Source organism: Hipposideros armiger, unplaced genomic scaffold, assembly GCF_001890085.2.
Source record: "Hipposideros armiger isolate ML-2016 unplaced genomic scaffold, ASM189008v1 scaffold_278, whole genome shotgun sequence".
In the NCBI taxonomy this organism is placed as follows: Eukaryota; Metazoa; Chordata; class Mammalia; order Chiroptera; family Hipposideridae; genus Hipposideros; species Hipposideros armiger.
In genome coordinates this window covers 1,186,676-1,204,444 of record NW_017731628.1, presented here as the reverse complement: position 1 = coordinate 1,204,444, position 17,769 = coordinate 1,186,676, and the positions used below count along the sequence as shown (strand labels likewise).

Here is a 17,769-nt window from a genome sequence, read left to right as displayed (position 1 = left end):
TGGTTATCTGTGGTGTGGGGGGCAGTCCTTTGACTGACATCTTGGACCTCCTCCTCAGGTCTGAGCTTCTGTGCTGTTTCGTCCTTCACCCAGTCCAGATTCCCGGGGCTCTGAGAGGCCTTTATCGTCGTGTCTGGCAGGGCCCGCCATCTCCACAACCCAGCTGCTGGGCATGTGGACTCCCGCTTCAGCGCCCGGCCTGGCTCGGACCTTGGGGGAGCTCTGCGCCTCTGCTCTGTGAATGAGCTTACTCCATCTGGGCCCCCTCGCTGGCTCCAGAACCCAGCTTTGATGGAGGCTCATCAGAACTGATGTAACTAGGGACATTTCACTCCTTCCAATTATAATATTATTACTCATGCTCACAAGTAAAACAAAACGATGATAAAAATCTCCTTATAGAACACGTGAGGGTGTTCCCATGCAGACACTGCCCTGTCTCTCTCCTCCCCGGTCCAATTCAGCTTGCAAGAGCGGTCTCTACTTACAACGCTGCCTCCTGGCCTCCCGTTTCATTTATGCATTTCCCTTTTACTGATGGCGCAGTCACACATGCAGTACCAAAAACGCAAAATAATGGAGGAAGATGTATAATGAAAAGCAACACTGTCTCACTCACTCGTCAGAGCAATCACTTTTAACCACTTCTCTTTTCAGATCTGGTGGTTACCTGTACCTGAATCAGCATCTTCACGTTGCTACACACCAGTGCGTCCGTTTAAAACATTATTTATGAAGGCCCTGCCAGGAACGGGAGGACTTAGCTATTTCTACTATACCCTTCTCAGTTCAACTTTCATTACTTTAAGTCTCATATTTTCCCTATGAATCAGCTTTAAGATATAGTTTACTATAAGAAAACAAAACCATTCTAAGTGTCCAGTTAGATGAGTGCTGACAAAAGGTACGCCCGTGGAGCCATCGTCACTATCACGACATAAAGCACTTCCCCCAGGCCCTTTTACAGTCAAGCTCACCCCAGCCCCAGACAACCACTGATCAGCTTTCTGTGAGTATAGATTAACTCTGCCTGTTCTGGAGTTTTACATACATGGACTAATACACTAGTACCTGGCTTCTTTTCCTCAATATAAAGTTTCTGAGGTTCATCCATGTAGTTGAGTTTCTTTGTAGTGGTAAGTATTGGGCTGTCAAAAAAGTCATGACGCATTTTTGCAACGAAAAAGATAGAAAAAATACGTCATGACTTTTCCGGCAACCCAACAGAACGCCATTGGATGGCTAGAGCACAATTCCTTATCCATTCACATGCTGGCGAACATCGGGGCTGCCTCCAGATTGGGGCTGTTGTGAATAAAGCTGCTGTGAGAATGCCTGCACAGGTCTTTCTGTGAATGTATGTTTTTTCTTCTCTTGGGTAAATATCTAGGCATGGAATTGCTGGGTCATAGGGTAAGTGTATACAAGTATTTCTTTAACTTTTTAAGAAAGTCTCTTCTTTCTCGGTCTCACCCACAAATAGCATGGCTGCCAATAAGTTGTATGAATATGATAGAAATTGCTATATCCTATTTTAGGATGGACAGGAGGGGTGCCTGCCTTTGCCCGTTGGCTGCAAATGCTAGAAACGGGTATGGCTTTACTCCGAGGTGGAGTCACATATATCAGGGCAGTGAAATTCTTCCCAGGCGTTTTTTCAGTCTCTTGACAGGCCCTTTGGATTTTCCCCCCGTAAGTCAAATGCCTGTAGCACTTCTGGACAGGGATGAGGGAGGAGGCGGCAAGCTGTGGAGAGCCTGCTGGGAGCCCGTAGACAGACACTCCATTAACCCCACCTGGCTCCCCCTCCTCACCCCTTCCCACCCTCCATGTTACTGCCTGCCTGAGTCTGGGGCGCCCTCTTCCTTTGGCAGGACCCGCTGATAGAGTCTGGGCTGCTGCTTTCTCTCTCTGATTATCCGTCTTCTAGGAAATTGTTAAACTTGTATTTACTGATGGTTCTTCTCCCATCCTTTCAGTTTGGCTGGGTTTGTTTATTTTATTGGGGTCTTGGGAGAGAGGAGACAAATGATTATCTTTGGTGTGCAGTCCTCCCCCAGAAATCGATAGATCTGATTCAGTGCAGCAGTCTAGTGCTAAATCCTACCCGGGAAGCCTCCCTAGCCACGCTCATTAGGCCAGTCTTTCCCTACTTACTGTCTCTGTAACATCTGGGTGACATCTGTCCTTCCTGAAACGCTGTTTTCATTTCCACAATACTACTCTCGCCTGGTTTTCTCCTGCCTTTCTGGCCACTTTTTCAGTCTCATTTCCACATTTCTTGTTCTCCGCCTTTAAATATCAGTGCTACTTAGCGTGCCACTGTAGATCTCCAATTTTTCTCACTCTACACATTCTGCTTAGATCTTGTGACCCAGTGAGTGTGCTCTTCTAAACCCTACACTTGCGGTGTTTAAACAGTCCCTCCCCCAATAAGCTTCCCTTGACTAATGACCCCATAGCACCAAAAAGACTACTCTAGAACGTCTCACACTGAACCACGTTTTCTGCTCATAAATCTATTTCTTCCTCCAGCCTTAAGTTGCCTAACAGCCCAAAACTGTGTTTTTTTTTAATTCCCAGCAACTCACCTAGCACACTGTTGGTAATCAATAAATATTTGCTGAATTGAATTTAGATTATGGATATTTCTAAATGCTTTATGTTTTATAGGTGTTATTACTGGTAATAATACTAAAGTTTGTACTTTGAAGAAAAGAATTCGCCAGGTAAAGATAAGCCTCAAGCTAATCAGAGAAAATCAAATTCTTAATTTGTGCAATATAAGTTAATGATGCTGTACAGAAATTAATGATGCACATATTCATGTGAAATTATATCCTCTTCATTCCTTGGTATTTATTTAGAGCCAAAGCCAATATTGATTTCTCCCATGAAAAAGTCTCACACCCATGTCCACAGCAGCATTATTCACAGTAGCCAAAAGGCAGAGGCAGCCCAAGTGTCCGTCAACCGATGAATGGGTAAACAAACTGTGATATGTACATACAACAGAAACATTATTCAGCCTTTAAAAGAAAGGAAACTCTGACACATGCTATAACATGGATGAACCCTGAGGACATTATGCTAAGTGAAATAAGTCAGTCACAAAAGGTCAAATAGTTTATAATTCAATTCATATAAGGGAACCTAGAGTAATCAGAGTCACAGAGACAGGAAGCAGAATGGTGGCTGCCAGGCTGGTGGGAGTGGGATGGGGAGTTAACGTTCAATGGGCACGGAGTTTTGGTGTGGCCATGAAAAGAGTTCTGGAGATGGGTGATTGTCAGAGTTGCACAACAGCGTGAATGTGCTTAATGCCGCTGAATTGCACATTTTAAAAAGGTTAAGGCGGTAAATTTTATATTATGTATATTTTATCACAATTAAAAATAAAATAGAGCGTGCTCTATTTCATTAGATTTTTTTCCAAACAAAATTTTGACCTATTTTTAAAATGAAAAATTTAGCAAATTATGGAGAGAGCAATGAGAACTATGGCAAATACAAGAAGCACCGTGAAGGATAAAAAAAATAGACCTATAGAATAACGATAATAATAGCTTCCATTTACTAGAACACTGTGTTACATGCTTTACATGGGTTAACTCATTCAAAATGACTACAAGAGACAAGAGAGAGATTAGAGAGATGAAATCACTTGCTGATGGTCTCACAGCTACAAAGTGGCAGAAACAGTTCAATGCCAGGTGCTCTGGTTTACAGCACACATTCTGACCCCCTATCTGCCTGGACACTTTGGGATCAGAGGGCTGGTGAGAAGCAGACCTCAAAACGTTCCCTAAGCATTCAAGCTTCTGAGTAATGAAAACAAAATCAATGATCTATGGAATACCTTTTATGTGCCTAGTATGTATGGAATGAGAGATTCCAATCAGATGTGGGAGGCAGATGTGTATGTAAATAACCAGGCAGTACAAGCCTTGAGCTGCCCAAGAGAGGCACGGAGGACACAGTCTCTAGCACAGACTGTGCCATCCAAACCCACGTGATTCCTGGTAACACAAGGGCTGCATAAATACCGACTAAGTGAAGTAACATCAGTCTGCAAAAATATAGTATCTCCGGATGCATTTGAAAACAAAAAGGCAAGAGGTTCAACTCTGCTTTCTCCTCAAAGAGAAGGAATTTAACAGCGATGACAGTCACTGACATTCACAGCACAATAAAGCGGAGTCAGACTTTTTGTTGAGATTACACTACACATGAACGATGTTATAGGTATCACGTGTTAAACTGTTCCCATATTAAAGATTCTGAGACAGATAATGATCACATGCAGCTGAAACTGCCACATAAAATTCACACTATAACTTGAACAGTTTCATTTTTCTAAAGAGAGATTGAGAGATTATGAGAACACAGACAGGAGTGATCCACTCTGAAAACCTAGATTCAAGCAGGTTTTGTGGGACTTTGCTGCTGTCCCGTAGTTCTCTCCACACTTAACATCTACACCCACATCACCCCAAGAAAACATCTGCTAATGTGTTAATGCCGAGCAGTGAGAGGTGGGCCTCACTTCCAGAGCCTGGGAATAATGGTAGCGTGCCATGCTCACCTCAAAAATCAAATCGGCACCTTCCATCCTAAGATGTCACGTTACTTGTTTTCACTGCACTCTTAAAAATTTCCATGTGAATATATACTATACCTTGTTCCAATATCAAGCCAGCTGCCATAATCCTTCACCAAGAAGAAGAAATGCTGTAAAATAAAACAAAATATGGCTCCATTAAAAACAAAGGCTATTTAGATTCGGTCGAAAAACTATGTTGTTTTAGGATTATGTGTTTCATATTCTGACCTCTGCTGAGGTCTCTGAATGGAATCAGTAAGTTACTGAAACTTCCGTTTGAACTAAAATGAGCAACAGCCTAAAAGTCAGAAAAAGCATTTCCATTCAATCAAATGAACAAAATCGTGACATTTGTGAATAACTAGAAATAAAGAAAACCAACTCTAATAAGAGACACTAAATAATACCAAAAACCTCAAGAAGCTATAGTATCCATCCATCAACAAATATTTATTGACCACCTACTATGTGCCAATCACTGTGTTAGGTCCTGGAGATAAACGCTCTTCCGGGAGATGTATAATCCAATAAATGATTCGGTCAAATTACCAGGCGCGTGTGTGTGATGAGTGTTTTCAGAAAATACAGGCCATTATGAGAACAGGGAAGAAGGGGTACATACCCCGACTAGAATATAAGGGAAGGCTGCCCCGATACAAAGTCTAAATATCTGTAAAAAGTAAGAGTCAGTTGAAAGAGGAGGTTGGGGAGATGGACGAAGTATGTTTCTGACAGAGGGTGCAGACCCTATGAATATGAGAAGTCCCGGGAGAGCTCGGCAGGTCCAAGGTGTGGCTGGGCAGAGAAAATAGGAGTGACAGTGAGAGCAGTGCCAGTCAAGCGAGCAGACGCCTCACACAGGTGTCTTTGTAAGTTAAATCAAGCAATCTGACTCTATATAAATCGTGAAATCTGAGAATTTCAACTCTCTTCTATTAACATGTCTTGCCTATTTGCCACTTTGGGAGCAAAACCGAAAGCTGATTTGTTCTGACATTATGTGCGGTCAATTTCAGAAATATACAGGCACACCTTGTTTTATCGCACTTCACCTTACTGCACTTCACAGATACTGGTTTTTGCTGTTGTTGTTGTTTTTTGTTTTTATAAATTGAAGGCAAGACCCTCCCCCAGCAAAATGATTATGACTCGCTTTATGGTGATATTCTCTTTACTGTGGTGGTCTGGAACTAAACCCACAATATCTCCGAGAAGTGCCTGTACTGAACACCCAGTTCAATACAACACAAAAATGCTCTCCTCTAAATCGAATGGCTGGGAATCTGAAATGGAAAGTGACTGTCACTGCTGTCTGTAATCACTTCTAGCATAGGATGCTGTGTAGTGAAGAATTATAACCTTACCCCTTGAGACGCCTGTCTTTTGCCTTTGGCTACTGTGATTTCTAAGGTGATTTCTAAGCCTTGGACTGTCATATCTGACAGGACTGTTTTGCCTGGGGGCTCTTAGCCACCAAACAGTCTAACAATGTGATTTATGTTGGGGACTTCGGACCGCGTGTTACTACAATAGTTCTACCTCGAGAAGGACTGGTGGTGGAAGGTCAGCCATGGGACTGAGTCCCGATAAAAAGTCTGGACACCAAAGCTCTGGCGAGCCTGGCTGGTAGTCAGTACTCCGGGAGGACTGTCACACATCGATGCTGGAAGAGTGACTCTGTCCTGACTCTGCAGGAAGAGGACAAGCACAGCCCCCGCATCTGGGCCCCTCTGAACTCCCATTGTCAGGTTTTATCCTGCGTACTTTCCCTGGAATCAACCATACCTGTGACTATAACAGTCTTCGGTGAGTTCTGAGTTCATCTAGTGAATTGTCAAACCTGAGGGTGGTTTTGGGAACCCCCAAACTTGCAGGTGCAAAATAGGCTCTTCTTTTTGTTACCACATTGTATACAAGAGGCCCACCCACATGCTCCTCAGTCAGAACTCATTTATTAGAGCTATCATCTTCTTAACATCTTCCCACTGGAAGAGCTCAATTTCCTCTTTCCTTCCTTCTCTTCCTCCCTCTCTACCTCCCTTTTTTCCTTTCTTTTTTAAGCTGAAAAAAGGGTTAAAAATCAACATTACAAGTAGGAAAATGATGTATTACCTAAATCTAAAGTTAACTTTTTCTGTTAACTTCCTATGGAAGCTCAATTCAGACACAACGCATCACGGAAGACTAGGTATAAAATAACAGATTCGAATAAATTAAATAAGAAGACTTTTCACACCTTACAAAGAGCATTCTTACTGCACAAAAAGCCATATAAAAAGAAAGTAATTTATATGTGTAAATTATGCCAGCACTTATAACTCAATATCTAAAGATTTCATGTACGGAAATGCATTCATATCTATCTTGATTGAATTAACTCAGCACTTAGCTTCTCAATTTTATTTATACTGAATATCCAAAAATATCTTACCAAAGCCATAATGTCCGATATGACAAGAACCATGAGAAAAAGACTGAAAAAAAGAAAAAGAAAAAGTTACACATAATACAGCAGGCACATTTTAAAAACACATTAAAATCAAAATGAGAATAATCAAATAACCCAATATTCTGAGAGCATTTTTGCTTCTGAAAATACTCCTTTTGACAAAAGCTCTTTTCATATTATTATCATGGACTATTGTCCTGCAGTGATAGGCTGGACTATAAAAATGTTACTTAACACTTTGAATATTTAGTTCAATACTATAAAAGGGACACAAATTATGATTTGTAAATTACACTTCTTATTTTAGATAATTGTAGATTCACATGCAATTTTAAGGTATAACATAGAGGAACCCTATGTATCCTTTGCCCAGTTTCCCCCAATGGTAACATCTTACAAAACTATAAAATATTACAACCAGATATTGCCATTGATGCTGTCAGATACAGAACGCACCCACCATCACAAGGATCCCTCATGATAACTCTTTTATAGCCACACTTCTGCCTAATCCCTAACCTTGTGGGAACCACTAATCTGTTCTCCATTTCTATAATTTTGCCATTTGAAGAGTGTTGTATAAGAGGAATCAATTATAAAACACTCTGTAATCTTTTGGAATTGTCTTTTTTCACTCAGCACAATTTCCTTGAGATTCATCTAAAGAGCTGTGTGTATCGTATATAGTCTGTTCCTTTTCATTGCTGAGCAATACTCCCGTGTATGGATGTACCACAGTTTGCTTAACCATTCAAGCACTGAAGGACATCAGGACTGTTTCAAGTTTGTAGCTATTACAAATAAAGCTGCAATAAACATTTGTGTACAGTTTTTTTACACAAACATAAGTTTTCATTTCTGTAGGAAAAACACCTAAGAGGGTAACTGCTGAATTGTATGGCAGTTAAATGTTTGGTTTCATAAGAAACTATAAAACTCTTTTCAGAGTGGTTGTACCATTTTACATTCCTATCAGCAATGTACGAGAACAATTTTTTTTTGCATCCTCACCAGCATTTGATGAAGTCATGTTTTTTATTTTACTATTCTGACAGTCATATAATGAATGATACCTCATTGTGGTTATAATACATGTTTCCCTAATGGCTGTGATGCTGAACATCTTTTTGTTGACTTTTTTGCCATTCTATGTCCTCTTTAGGTCTTCTGCTCATTTTCTAATTGAATTATTGGGTTTTACTGTTGAATTTAAGAGTTCTTTATTTATTCTAGATAGTAGTCCTTTGACAGACATGTGGTTTGTAATTATTTTCTCCCAGTATATAGTGTTTCTTTTCATTCTCTTAACAGGGGTTTTTTTGCAGAGTGAAAACTTTTAATTTTGACAAAGTCCAATTTATCAATTTTTCCTTTTATATAGATCATGGTTTTGGTGTCAAGTCCAAAGTGTTTCCTAGCCCAAATTCCAAAGACTTTCTTTCATGTTTTTTTCTAAAAGTTTAAATCCATGGTCCATTTTGAGTTAATTTTTATATAAGATGTGAGATTTTGATCAAGATTTATAACTTCATTTTAAGAAATAATTGTTTTCCTAACTATATGTTTGAAATATAGAAATATAACTCAATATGTATCTCATATGCATATACTATATACCACAAGTCAGGCTGATCATATCTTACTGAAATATTATCATTTAAAACAAATTTGAGGAGCTGCCCGTTAGCTCAGGTGGTTGGTTAGAGCGCAGGCTCATAACATCAAAGTTGCCAGTTCGATCCCCACATGGGCCACTGAGTTGCGCCCTCCACAACTGGATTGAAACAACTACTCAACTTGGAGCTGATGGGTCCTGGAAAAACACACTGATCCCCAAAAATAAAAATAAAATTTAAAAACAAATCTGATATAACAAAGATATAATAAAGTGTGTTAAGTGTTTGTAGAGAACACAGTGGTCATCTGGTATAACCTTCTCCCCACAGCATGAATATTCCCAAAGTTACAATCCCAAAGGAGGCTTTGTCTAGCACAAGCTTTGGTGGTTCCAGTAACAGATTCCACTCCATTTCTGACAGCTCCAATGATTGCAAAGTGCTTCCCTTCTTTGAATCATATAGTCAGTGAAACAAAAATTCCACCCTATGGAACCAGTTCTTCTGGAACAAGAGATAAACACAATTTAAATGAAACAGGCCTTAAACTATCTTTTTAAAACTTTTGTTTAATCTTTTTGAGTGTTGTTTTTCTAAAGCAAATTATTTTATTGCATGACACAGGTGATATTCTGGAATCCTTTTGAAGTAAGACACACCTGATTAAGTTACTTACTGTCTTCTCAGCCTCAGTTTCCTTATCTATAGAATGGGCGAAAGAATACCTACTGCAGTATATTTTTGGGAAAATTAATTCAGGTAATATATGTACAGTACCTGACACAATGCCTGCATATGGTAGGTGCCTAATAAACACTGGTTCCTTTCTAACTACTTGTAACAAAAGCTGTAGATAAAATTAAAGACAATGAAAGTTACAATCTCTGCCTTCACAGAGTTCACACGGTACGTATCAGTTAGCTAGGGCTGCCTTAACAAAGTAGCACAGACTGGGTGGCTTAAAGGACAGAAGATGATTACCTCACAGTTCTGAAGGCTAAGCTTAGGATCAAGGTGTCAGCAGGGTTGGCTTCATGCTGAGGCCTCTTTCTGTGGCTTGTAGATGGCCACCTTCTCTCTCTGTGCCCACATGGTCTCTCTGTGTTCTAATACTCTTCATATAAGGACACCAGTTATACTGGACTAGGGCCCACTCATAGCACCTCATTTTATCTTAATTATCTTTTTAAATGCCCTATCTCAAAATAAAATCACATTTAACATTTGCGTTTTGGGGGAACACAAGTCTGTCTACAACAGGGTATGGATCAGAAAAGTAAGAGATAGTTTTATCACCATACGAGTTACCTAACTTGGCTAGGAATTTGAGGGTGGGGCAGCTGAGTAAGAAAAGCTTATCAGAGAATACGATATCTGATCTAAGCTCTTTTTTTAAAGATTTTTATTGGGGAATTTGAGGATGGGAATAGCTCCGGGGAACTGGGGGAAGGGGAACAGACAAGTTGCTGTTGTTTTGTTCTTAAGCCTGGTTGTAGAGGACGTCACTTCACTCGCCCAAATTGTCACCATCACTGCGCTCTTCCCAAGCGAGGCAGATCAGTCACCGGCTTCTGGACGGCCGCTCACTGCGGCTGCTGGCTGTTCACGCTGCTGCTGGCTGCACACGGTAGCCCATGGCAACCCACTGCCACAGGGGCTGCAGCCTACGCCATCACCGGCAACTCACGGCAGCCCAGCTCCAGGCTGAGCTGTTGTTCAGCATCTTAGCTGTAGAGGGCAGCGTCACTGGCCCTCATATGTGGGATCCGAACCAGGGACCTCTGGCGTCCCAAGCCAGTTCTTAACCAACGCGCCACTCGGCTGGCCCTGATCTAAGCTTTAATTAACAAGAAGGAAAAAGCTTTTCCAGGGCAAATCGTCACACTCTTGAACCATTCTGTGGAAGGTGAGGAACAGAGAAGCAAACTGCCCAAGATCACATAGCTGGTAAGAGGGCCAACATCCAACAGAGCCTGTGCTCCTGACCAGGACGCACACCGCCTCCCCCGGGGCACGACTGACTCTCAGACGCCCTCAGCATGCTCCTCAGTTTCCTTTGAATGTGCCCCTTGTTTAGTCACATATGTTTAAATAGGCATAAATGTAACACTGTCCAATATTCATGGTGATCAAATCACTATGACAGTAAGATGGGATTGTCACGCTCCTTGTTCTGGATATATTTCTATTAAAAGAAGGTTAGTTTTATATCATTGTATCTAGAATGTTTTGAAGCTACTGGGCACCTGCATCCTATGAGTTTGCCCCATGAATACTTTATGATTCAAGAAATAAACACCTGCTACTGGGTTTTTATCCAAATGATAGTAAACATTACCTCTTATCCCCTCCACCAACCCACTATGCGCATTCACCTGCAATGGTCTCTTAACTGACCTCCCTGCTTTGAGTCTTGTCCTCCTATGGTTATTTATTGTCCATAGGACAGACAATGGGGCCGTTGAAACCTTTCCAATGGCTTCTTGACACAAATAGGAAAGATTCTAAGGTCCTAAGCATGGCCTGAGAGCCCCATATGGTCTGGCCCCCGCCTATCATAGCTCGTCTACAGGCACACTCCATTGAAGGCAGGCCCACCTGGTGTCTCTCAGATGCACCACACACGCGTTCACGTCACGCTCTCTGTACACCCCGCAGCCTCTCCACCTGCGATGCTCTTTACTCACACAGCTTCATGGTCCACTCTGTGTTTATTCAGGTTTCTGCTTAAATGTCCCCACCTCATAGAAGTCTCCTCTGATCAATCTATTTTTCTTCCTGACATTTAATACTACCTGACATTTTATCATCATGGCAAGCATTGTATTTACTATTTATCTCTCTGAATAGATGGTAAGTTCTATTCACCAATGACCAGCAGATAGAATAGAGGTTGGCAGATAACAAACTCAAAACGTACGTGCTAAATGAATGATAGGAGTAATCAGCATAAAATAAAAATTGAAAATGGTGACTACACATGTTGTGACATTTCTTTTAGACACAAATCTGACTTAAGAACGTCTTCCTTTTGGTCCCATAGAACTAAAAAGATTTGAACCAAGGAAAATTAAACTTGGCAGAAACACCACCAAATAACATTGTAAAAAGCTCAAACCACCCGGAGTAAAATCTGTAACTAACAAAATAATGATGGAAGAAGCAAATCTTCTTGACAAAACCAGGTCTGTAATATCCGACCCAGGTAAATTAGACCTGGTAGAGATAATAACCATAAAAGAAAAAAAATCACATTAGCTAGAGCTAAAATTCATAGACTTTAAGATAGATTAAAAAAATAGAATGAACCAAAATTTCTTTATTAAATTTTTCAAAAATGACTTCAATAAAAACAATTTTAACTAAAAATAAAAATAAAAATACTCAGAAGTAGTTTAGTTTCACTTCATATTAAATTAATAAAAAATTAAGCTGCCTTAATATACTTTCCCCTGGAAAATGCTCTCTCAATATAAGAGATTCGATATTGGAGTAATTCTGATCCAAATTTGGATTCCTAAATATGGAAGCATAACATCCTGAAGACTAAACCATCTGGTAGTACAAAACAGTATATTCAAAATATTCTTATGTTCATTTCAATTAGTACAGGGCATGAGAAAACTAGCTTTTAGCTGCTGGATCATGGTGTTGACAATTGTTGGCCTTCCCTAAGGTTTGTTCAATCACCACTGGTTAGTCATGGCTCCCTTGAGTCTGTGATCAAGTATAGAACTGAAAAATTATCCCTTTTAGATCTCTTTATTTGGTTGGTTGTTGAATACTTAAGTAACTCTAAAACTTTCTTCTCTTTCTCGAAGTCTAAGTTCCTTACACTCTGTTGATTCTGAAGGTGATAAAGGTCTTCAAGGTCTACGTCACCTCATCGCATGAGGCCTCAAAATATCTTCCTCAACTGTGACAGACACTTTTGGCTGGCTGCTTCCCACACTCACGCCAAGCCACAACTTGCTTTTCCCGAACCACCTTCCGGCTTAGAAATGAATGTGTGCCAGGCAGAGCTCCGGTCATTGAGACACAATCCAAAATCTGTTGGATGGGCATTTAGGAGAGACACTGCTTCCCCGATGGAAGGGAGCATCAGCTGACACAGACCCTTGCCCTTTCCCCCCTGAGTCCTTCCCATCTGGGTGGCAGATACGATGCATGCAAGTGTGAGAAGAGCCAACACCTTAGATGGGAGAGCAGAAAGGCGGGGTTGTGATGACATCGTTATGAGACAATAAATCCCTATTTCTTCCAGCTACTGTTACATTCTCATTACTTACTGCCAAAAGCATTTCTAACAGGTCAACCATTAGGTAATCTTCATGCCCAGATACTTCCTTCTACTGGCCTCTACCCAAAATATACAAGTCTTTGAAATAAAGCCAGATATCAAGACTGAGAAATTAGATACATTATTGATATTTAGAAAAGTTAATTTTAAAGTCACGCACAATCAAATAATGCTAACACAGCTGTTGTACCTTATTTTTGTTCAACACATACTTAAAGAATGAGTTGAAAAGAAAAGCAGTTTGTTATGCTCAACTCATCCTTGGCATTATGGGTATAACAAGTAAGTCATTAGTATGAACTCCATCTCCATCTTAACCCCTAGGCTTTCAAGAATTGTGTTGTAAGAAAACGTTTAGCAACATAAATAATGAGACTGAATATGTGGGTAGAAGGAGAGATGATATCAGTGATATTTAGCAAGTGGATCTGGCAAGGGGTGGATGAACTTAGGCTTGTGTGACAGATTAAAGAAAACAGGATCAGGAGCTAGTTTTCAACAGGAAGAAAAGGAATTGCTAGGTTCAATGTGTGACATTATTAAATTTGAAGGGTCAGTGTGATATCAAGGGAGAAATGTCAGTGACTTGTAAAGGTTTAGTGGTCAAAAGACATTTATAAAGCCTCAACTTTGTTACCTTTACCTCAGTCGCCTCCCTTTGTGTTTATTTTGTTGCACTGGTCTCAGAACAGAATTACTACACACATGTGCACGCGTGCGTGCACACACAGATATACATATACACACTTTGATGAGCCTTCTACTTCTTATTCTACCTGTCCCCAGCTCTTTTATTAAACATTAATTAAAATCTTTTCTAAAAAAATGTATCCACTAACAGATGCAAGAAAGTACCTATAAGTTACCAGTTTTTTTATTGCACCTAAGTAACTATCTTTTATGTGATATTAACAAGTTATAAATGCTTTCAATGTTAAATTCATGTAAATATTCTGCAAAAATATACAAAATTGAACTAGAAATGAGATTGCTACTACTTTTAAACCGTGGAAGAAAATCTGGTGTGTTTTTTTTATTATGGCATATACATAATAATCTGTTGTAACTTAAACTCATTAACATGCAAATTTATGCTAATACCAGTTATTTCTTTCAACACTGAATATACCACTTCGATTCAACAATAACAGAACTGCTAAGCTTCATATCTATCTCCAGTGTCTTTCAGAGAGGCTGACCAGTCCTGTGCTGATGAGGCAATTTTATTGGTTAAAAAAAGCAGAGTAGAGTTGACAGCTTCTCTTCCAGAGGTTTGATGGCTTAAGACTGACTGCTCCAGAAATTCCTCAAAACTCAGAAAGAATATTTTACATTCTATTTGTCAAATGTATAGAAATCAAGACTGAGAAACTATGTATACTATTGACATTTAGAACAGCTAATTTCAAACCAAGTAAAATGAAATTATGTTAACACATTTGTGTAATACATATTTAGGAAATAATCCCCCCAAAACAGAATGATATTCCCCCCTTTTTTGTAGGCACAGCTATATCTACAATAAACAAGTCATTAATTACAATAATTTAACATTTATGTTTTACTGTTTTCTAGAGAGGATCTTCATTAGCTCGAATAATATTCTAGTAACATTTAACATTTCATTGTTAAGAAAGCATATTTGCCTGCTACAGGCTCTCTTCAACTACTTTCCTCTAATGACAACTGAACTCTGACTAAAAAGATAAAGCATTTTTTCTCATTTTTATAAGAAACAATCTATGTTACAGTGTCTTAATAGCAATCACATGAAATACTCTTAAATGCTTACTCTCATTTCCTAAAAATGGGCAAATACAATGGCTCGTAAACATTCATCTTACCTTTTTGATGACAACTGGGTAGTTAATTGAACTGCTTCAAAAGCGCACATCACAAGAACAAAGGGGATTAAAATCTGTTTAAAAGAACAACAAATGATGCCACGGGGAGCTGAAGCACTTGAAAACTGTTTTGAAATAAATATTATTTCTGTTTATAGAAATATTTCAATTTCTCAAATAAATTTTATCTATATTAGTAAAGAGAAAATGCTGAAATAAAACCAGGATACCAATGACATATAGAACTGTGATGAAACTGACTTTAAAATCTGTATCAATAATATATGTAGTATAAAAAAATCACAAATACAACTCACATTCCAAATAAAACCTATTACAAATCTTTGTTCCAGTTACCTCATTATATTAATTAATGACCATGTTTAAATGATTCCAAGAGGGTGTGAAAGGCACAGGATGCCCAAATGAAATAAATTATGGAAACTGATAATTTGATTCACAGATCCCTGAACCCATCTGGTTATTTGATACTATAACTCCATAAACAAGATTTAGCTGTTCAACCACTGCTTTTTGTTATTCTATTTTAATACTAATTTATTTCTAGTTATAAAATTCATACTCACTGTAAAAAAAAATTGTAAAAAAAAAATTGAGAAAGGTATAATAAAATTTATACTGGTTGAAAATCCATAATCCAGAGCTAACACTGAAAATATTTTGAGATACTGCTTTCCAATGACCAATTAAAAAAAATATATATATATATATATATTTTATATATATAAATTATATACATGGTACTTTTAAAAAAGAGAGGTAGACGATATGGAAAATAAATGATGTTTAAGACTGTGTCAGATTCTTTTTCAAGTGAAGGATACACGAATATGATTAAAATAGAACTTAGGTGGATCTTCACTGCCAGCCACATCAGTCAAAAAGAGTCATCAAGTTCAGTATGTCAGTAAAGCTCTCTGAATTACAGGTAAAGGTTAAAGATCTAGCATTCTAATTAAACTTTTTTTTCTTGTTTTTAATTAAAGGCCCATGGTCTTTAATAGACTGAAAGAAGAACAACTACCATTATAAAAAAAATGTAAATTTAGATTAAGAAAACAATACATGTTTTAAAATAATTCAGTAGACAATGGAACATCTTTCTGACATTTCTTAAAATTACGTTTGTATCAGTACAGTAACAAAAAAAGGATATTAATCCTATTAAGAGATACGTACTTTTAACAATTATTACTTCTGTTATCTGAACAGAAGGAAATCAGATTTTTGGCAGATATTAGTTACTTTATTTAAACAAATATATACAGTTGGCCTTCCATATCCAGATTCAACCACCCGCAGATTGAAAAAATTGGGGGGAAAAAAGGTACACTGTTGCTGATGTGTACTATGTAGTTAGGCCTACAATGGTTGCGTCTGTACTGAAAATGTATGGACTTTTTTTCTTGTCATTATTCCCTAAACAATACATCTTAACAACAAATTACATAACATTTACATTGTATTAGGTATTAAATAACCTAGAGATGATTTAAAGTAATCAAAAGCACGTGCATAGGTTATATGCAAATATACAATTTTATATTAGGAACTGAAGCATCTGTGAATTTTGGTATCCACAGAGGATCCTGGAACCAATCCCCTGGTTAACCAAGAGGACTGTACTAACTATGTAAAATGTGTCAGACACTATGGTAGACAGGATGAGATGAGCATAATGACCCTAGAAAGATGGGAAAGAACGTGAATTGCACTCCACTAGATTCTGAACCCCCCTGGTAAGCTGCGAATTTGTCATTATATTGGTATCCTTAGCACCCAGCTGGTGTCTGGCGCATTACTGAATGTAAGCACTCGATGACATATTTGTTGATTAATGAATCCATTCTGGGTACATGCATTATGAGAGAAGATTGTAACATGTTGACAGTCTCGTGGGTGGGGAACATGGGTTCAGGACCTTAGATCTTGAGGAGGATGCAGTTTTGATCTGACTGTACTTCCCCACAGGCTTTAATCACCTTTGGTAGGACTTCCTGGAACTAACATAGAATTTCTACTCTTTTGAAGTTTAATGGGCTTAAGAGTAAAAGCAAAAAGATGAACTATATTTTTTGCAGTAAAGGCTAGAGGGTCCCACCTCCCGTTCTGCAGTGTCTAAGAAGGTACCTTCTTTCTATGCTATTTAACGTTGTCACAATTACTTTATAATCTTAATGTCACAATGAGTTCATAGTCTTAATTAATCAGTATCTTAATAAAATAATAATAAAACTAACCTTCCACATCATCAGGGCTCCCATCATAAAAGGATTAAATACGGTCAGAAAGCAGTAAACAGAGGCAAGATCAAAGCTAAGGAACCAACACACACAAAAAAATGATTTTAGAATTCACATTGTAACTTTAAAAGACTGTCTGCTAAAATACACTCTTACTAAAACACAAGCACACACTGTATCAAGGAACATTATATCTGTATGTGCTGATACATATCAATCTCCAAAACGTATCTTTCAGTATAAAAAGCAAGGTACAGAACAAAATCTCAATCCGTATTAGTTTTTTGGATATATACTGCTTTCATTTAAAATTACCTGTTAATAGAAGCTATGTTCCCAGTTCCAAAAAATGCTGTCACTAAAAAGAAGACCTAAATAGTGTTAAGGAAATGCCTAGACAAGTCAGAATTCATACAAATTTCTGTTTCATGTAGAAAAGATATGCCTATTCTACCATGAGGGTCATTTGCCTTTTCATTTGTACATCTGATCATGAATGGCTCAAGGTTCAAGATCAGGCAAAGGAAGAATAAGTTTTAGTGAAGGAGAACAGAGATGATGAAAGCTAAGAAGAGAACTCAGACCATGCCCTGGAAGTCCAGGGGAAAGAGAGAAATCAGTCAAGTTGAAGGGTCGAGTGCGGTTAAGGTAACACTGAACAGAACAGACTGCAGACCCCGTAGAGTGCAGCTT

General features: G+C 38.6%; 1 protein-coding gene across 3 annotated transcripts in view; it reads right to left on the bottom strand.

Annotated features, from left to right (window-relative positions):
• PIGN (phosphatidylinositol glycan anchor biosynthesis class N) overlaps positions 1 to 17,769 on the bottom strand; it is a 93,673-nt gene that overhangs the window by 12,629 nt on the left and 63,275 nt on the right. For all 3 annotated transcript variants that reach the window (XM_019657707.1, XM_019657706.1, XM_019657708.1), the window contains 5 exons: positions 17,392 to 17,447; positions 17,074 to 17,149; positions 14,813 to 14,886; positions 7,035 to 7,077; positions 4,679 to 4,731 (listed from right to left, as the gene is read on the bottom strand). In XM_019657707.1, the coding sequence (XP_019513252.1) occupies positions 4,679 to 4,731; positions 7,035 to 7,077; positions 14,813 to 14,886; positions 17,074 to 17,149; positions 17,392 to 17,447 (302 nt within the window). The remainder of the gene's footprint in view (positions 1 to 4,678; positions 4,732 to 7,034; positions 7,078 to 14,812; positions 14,887 to 17,073; positions 17,150 to 17,391; positions 17,448 to 17,769) is intronic.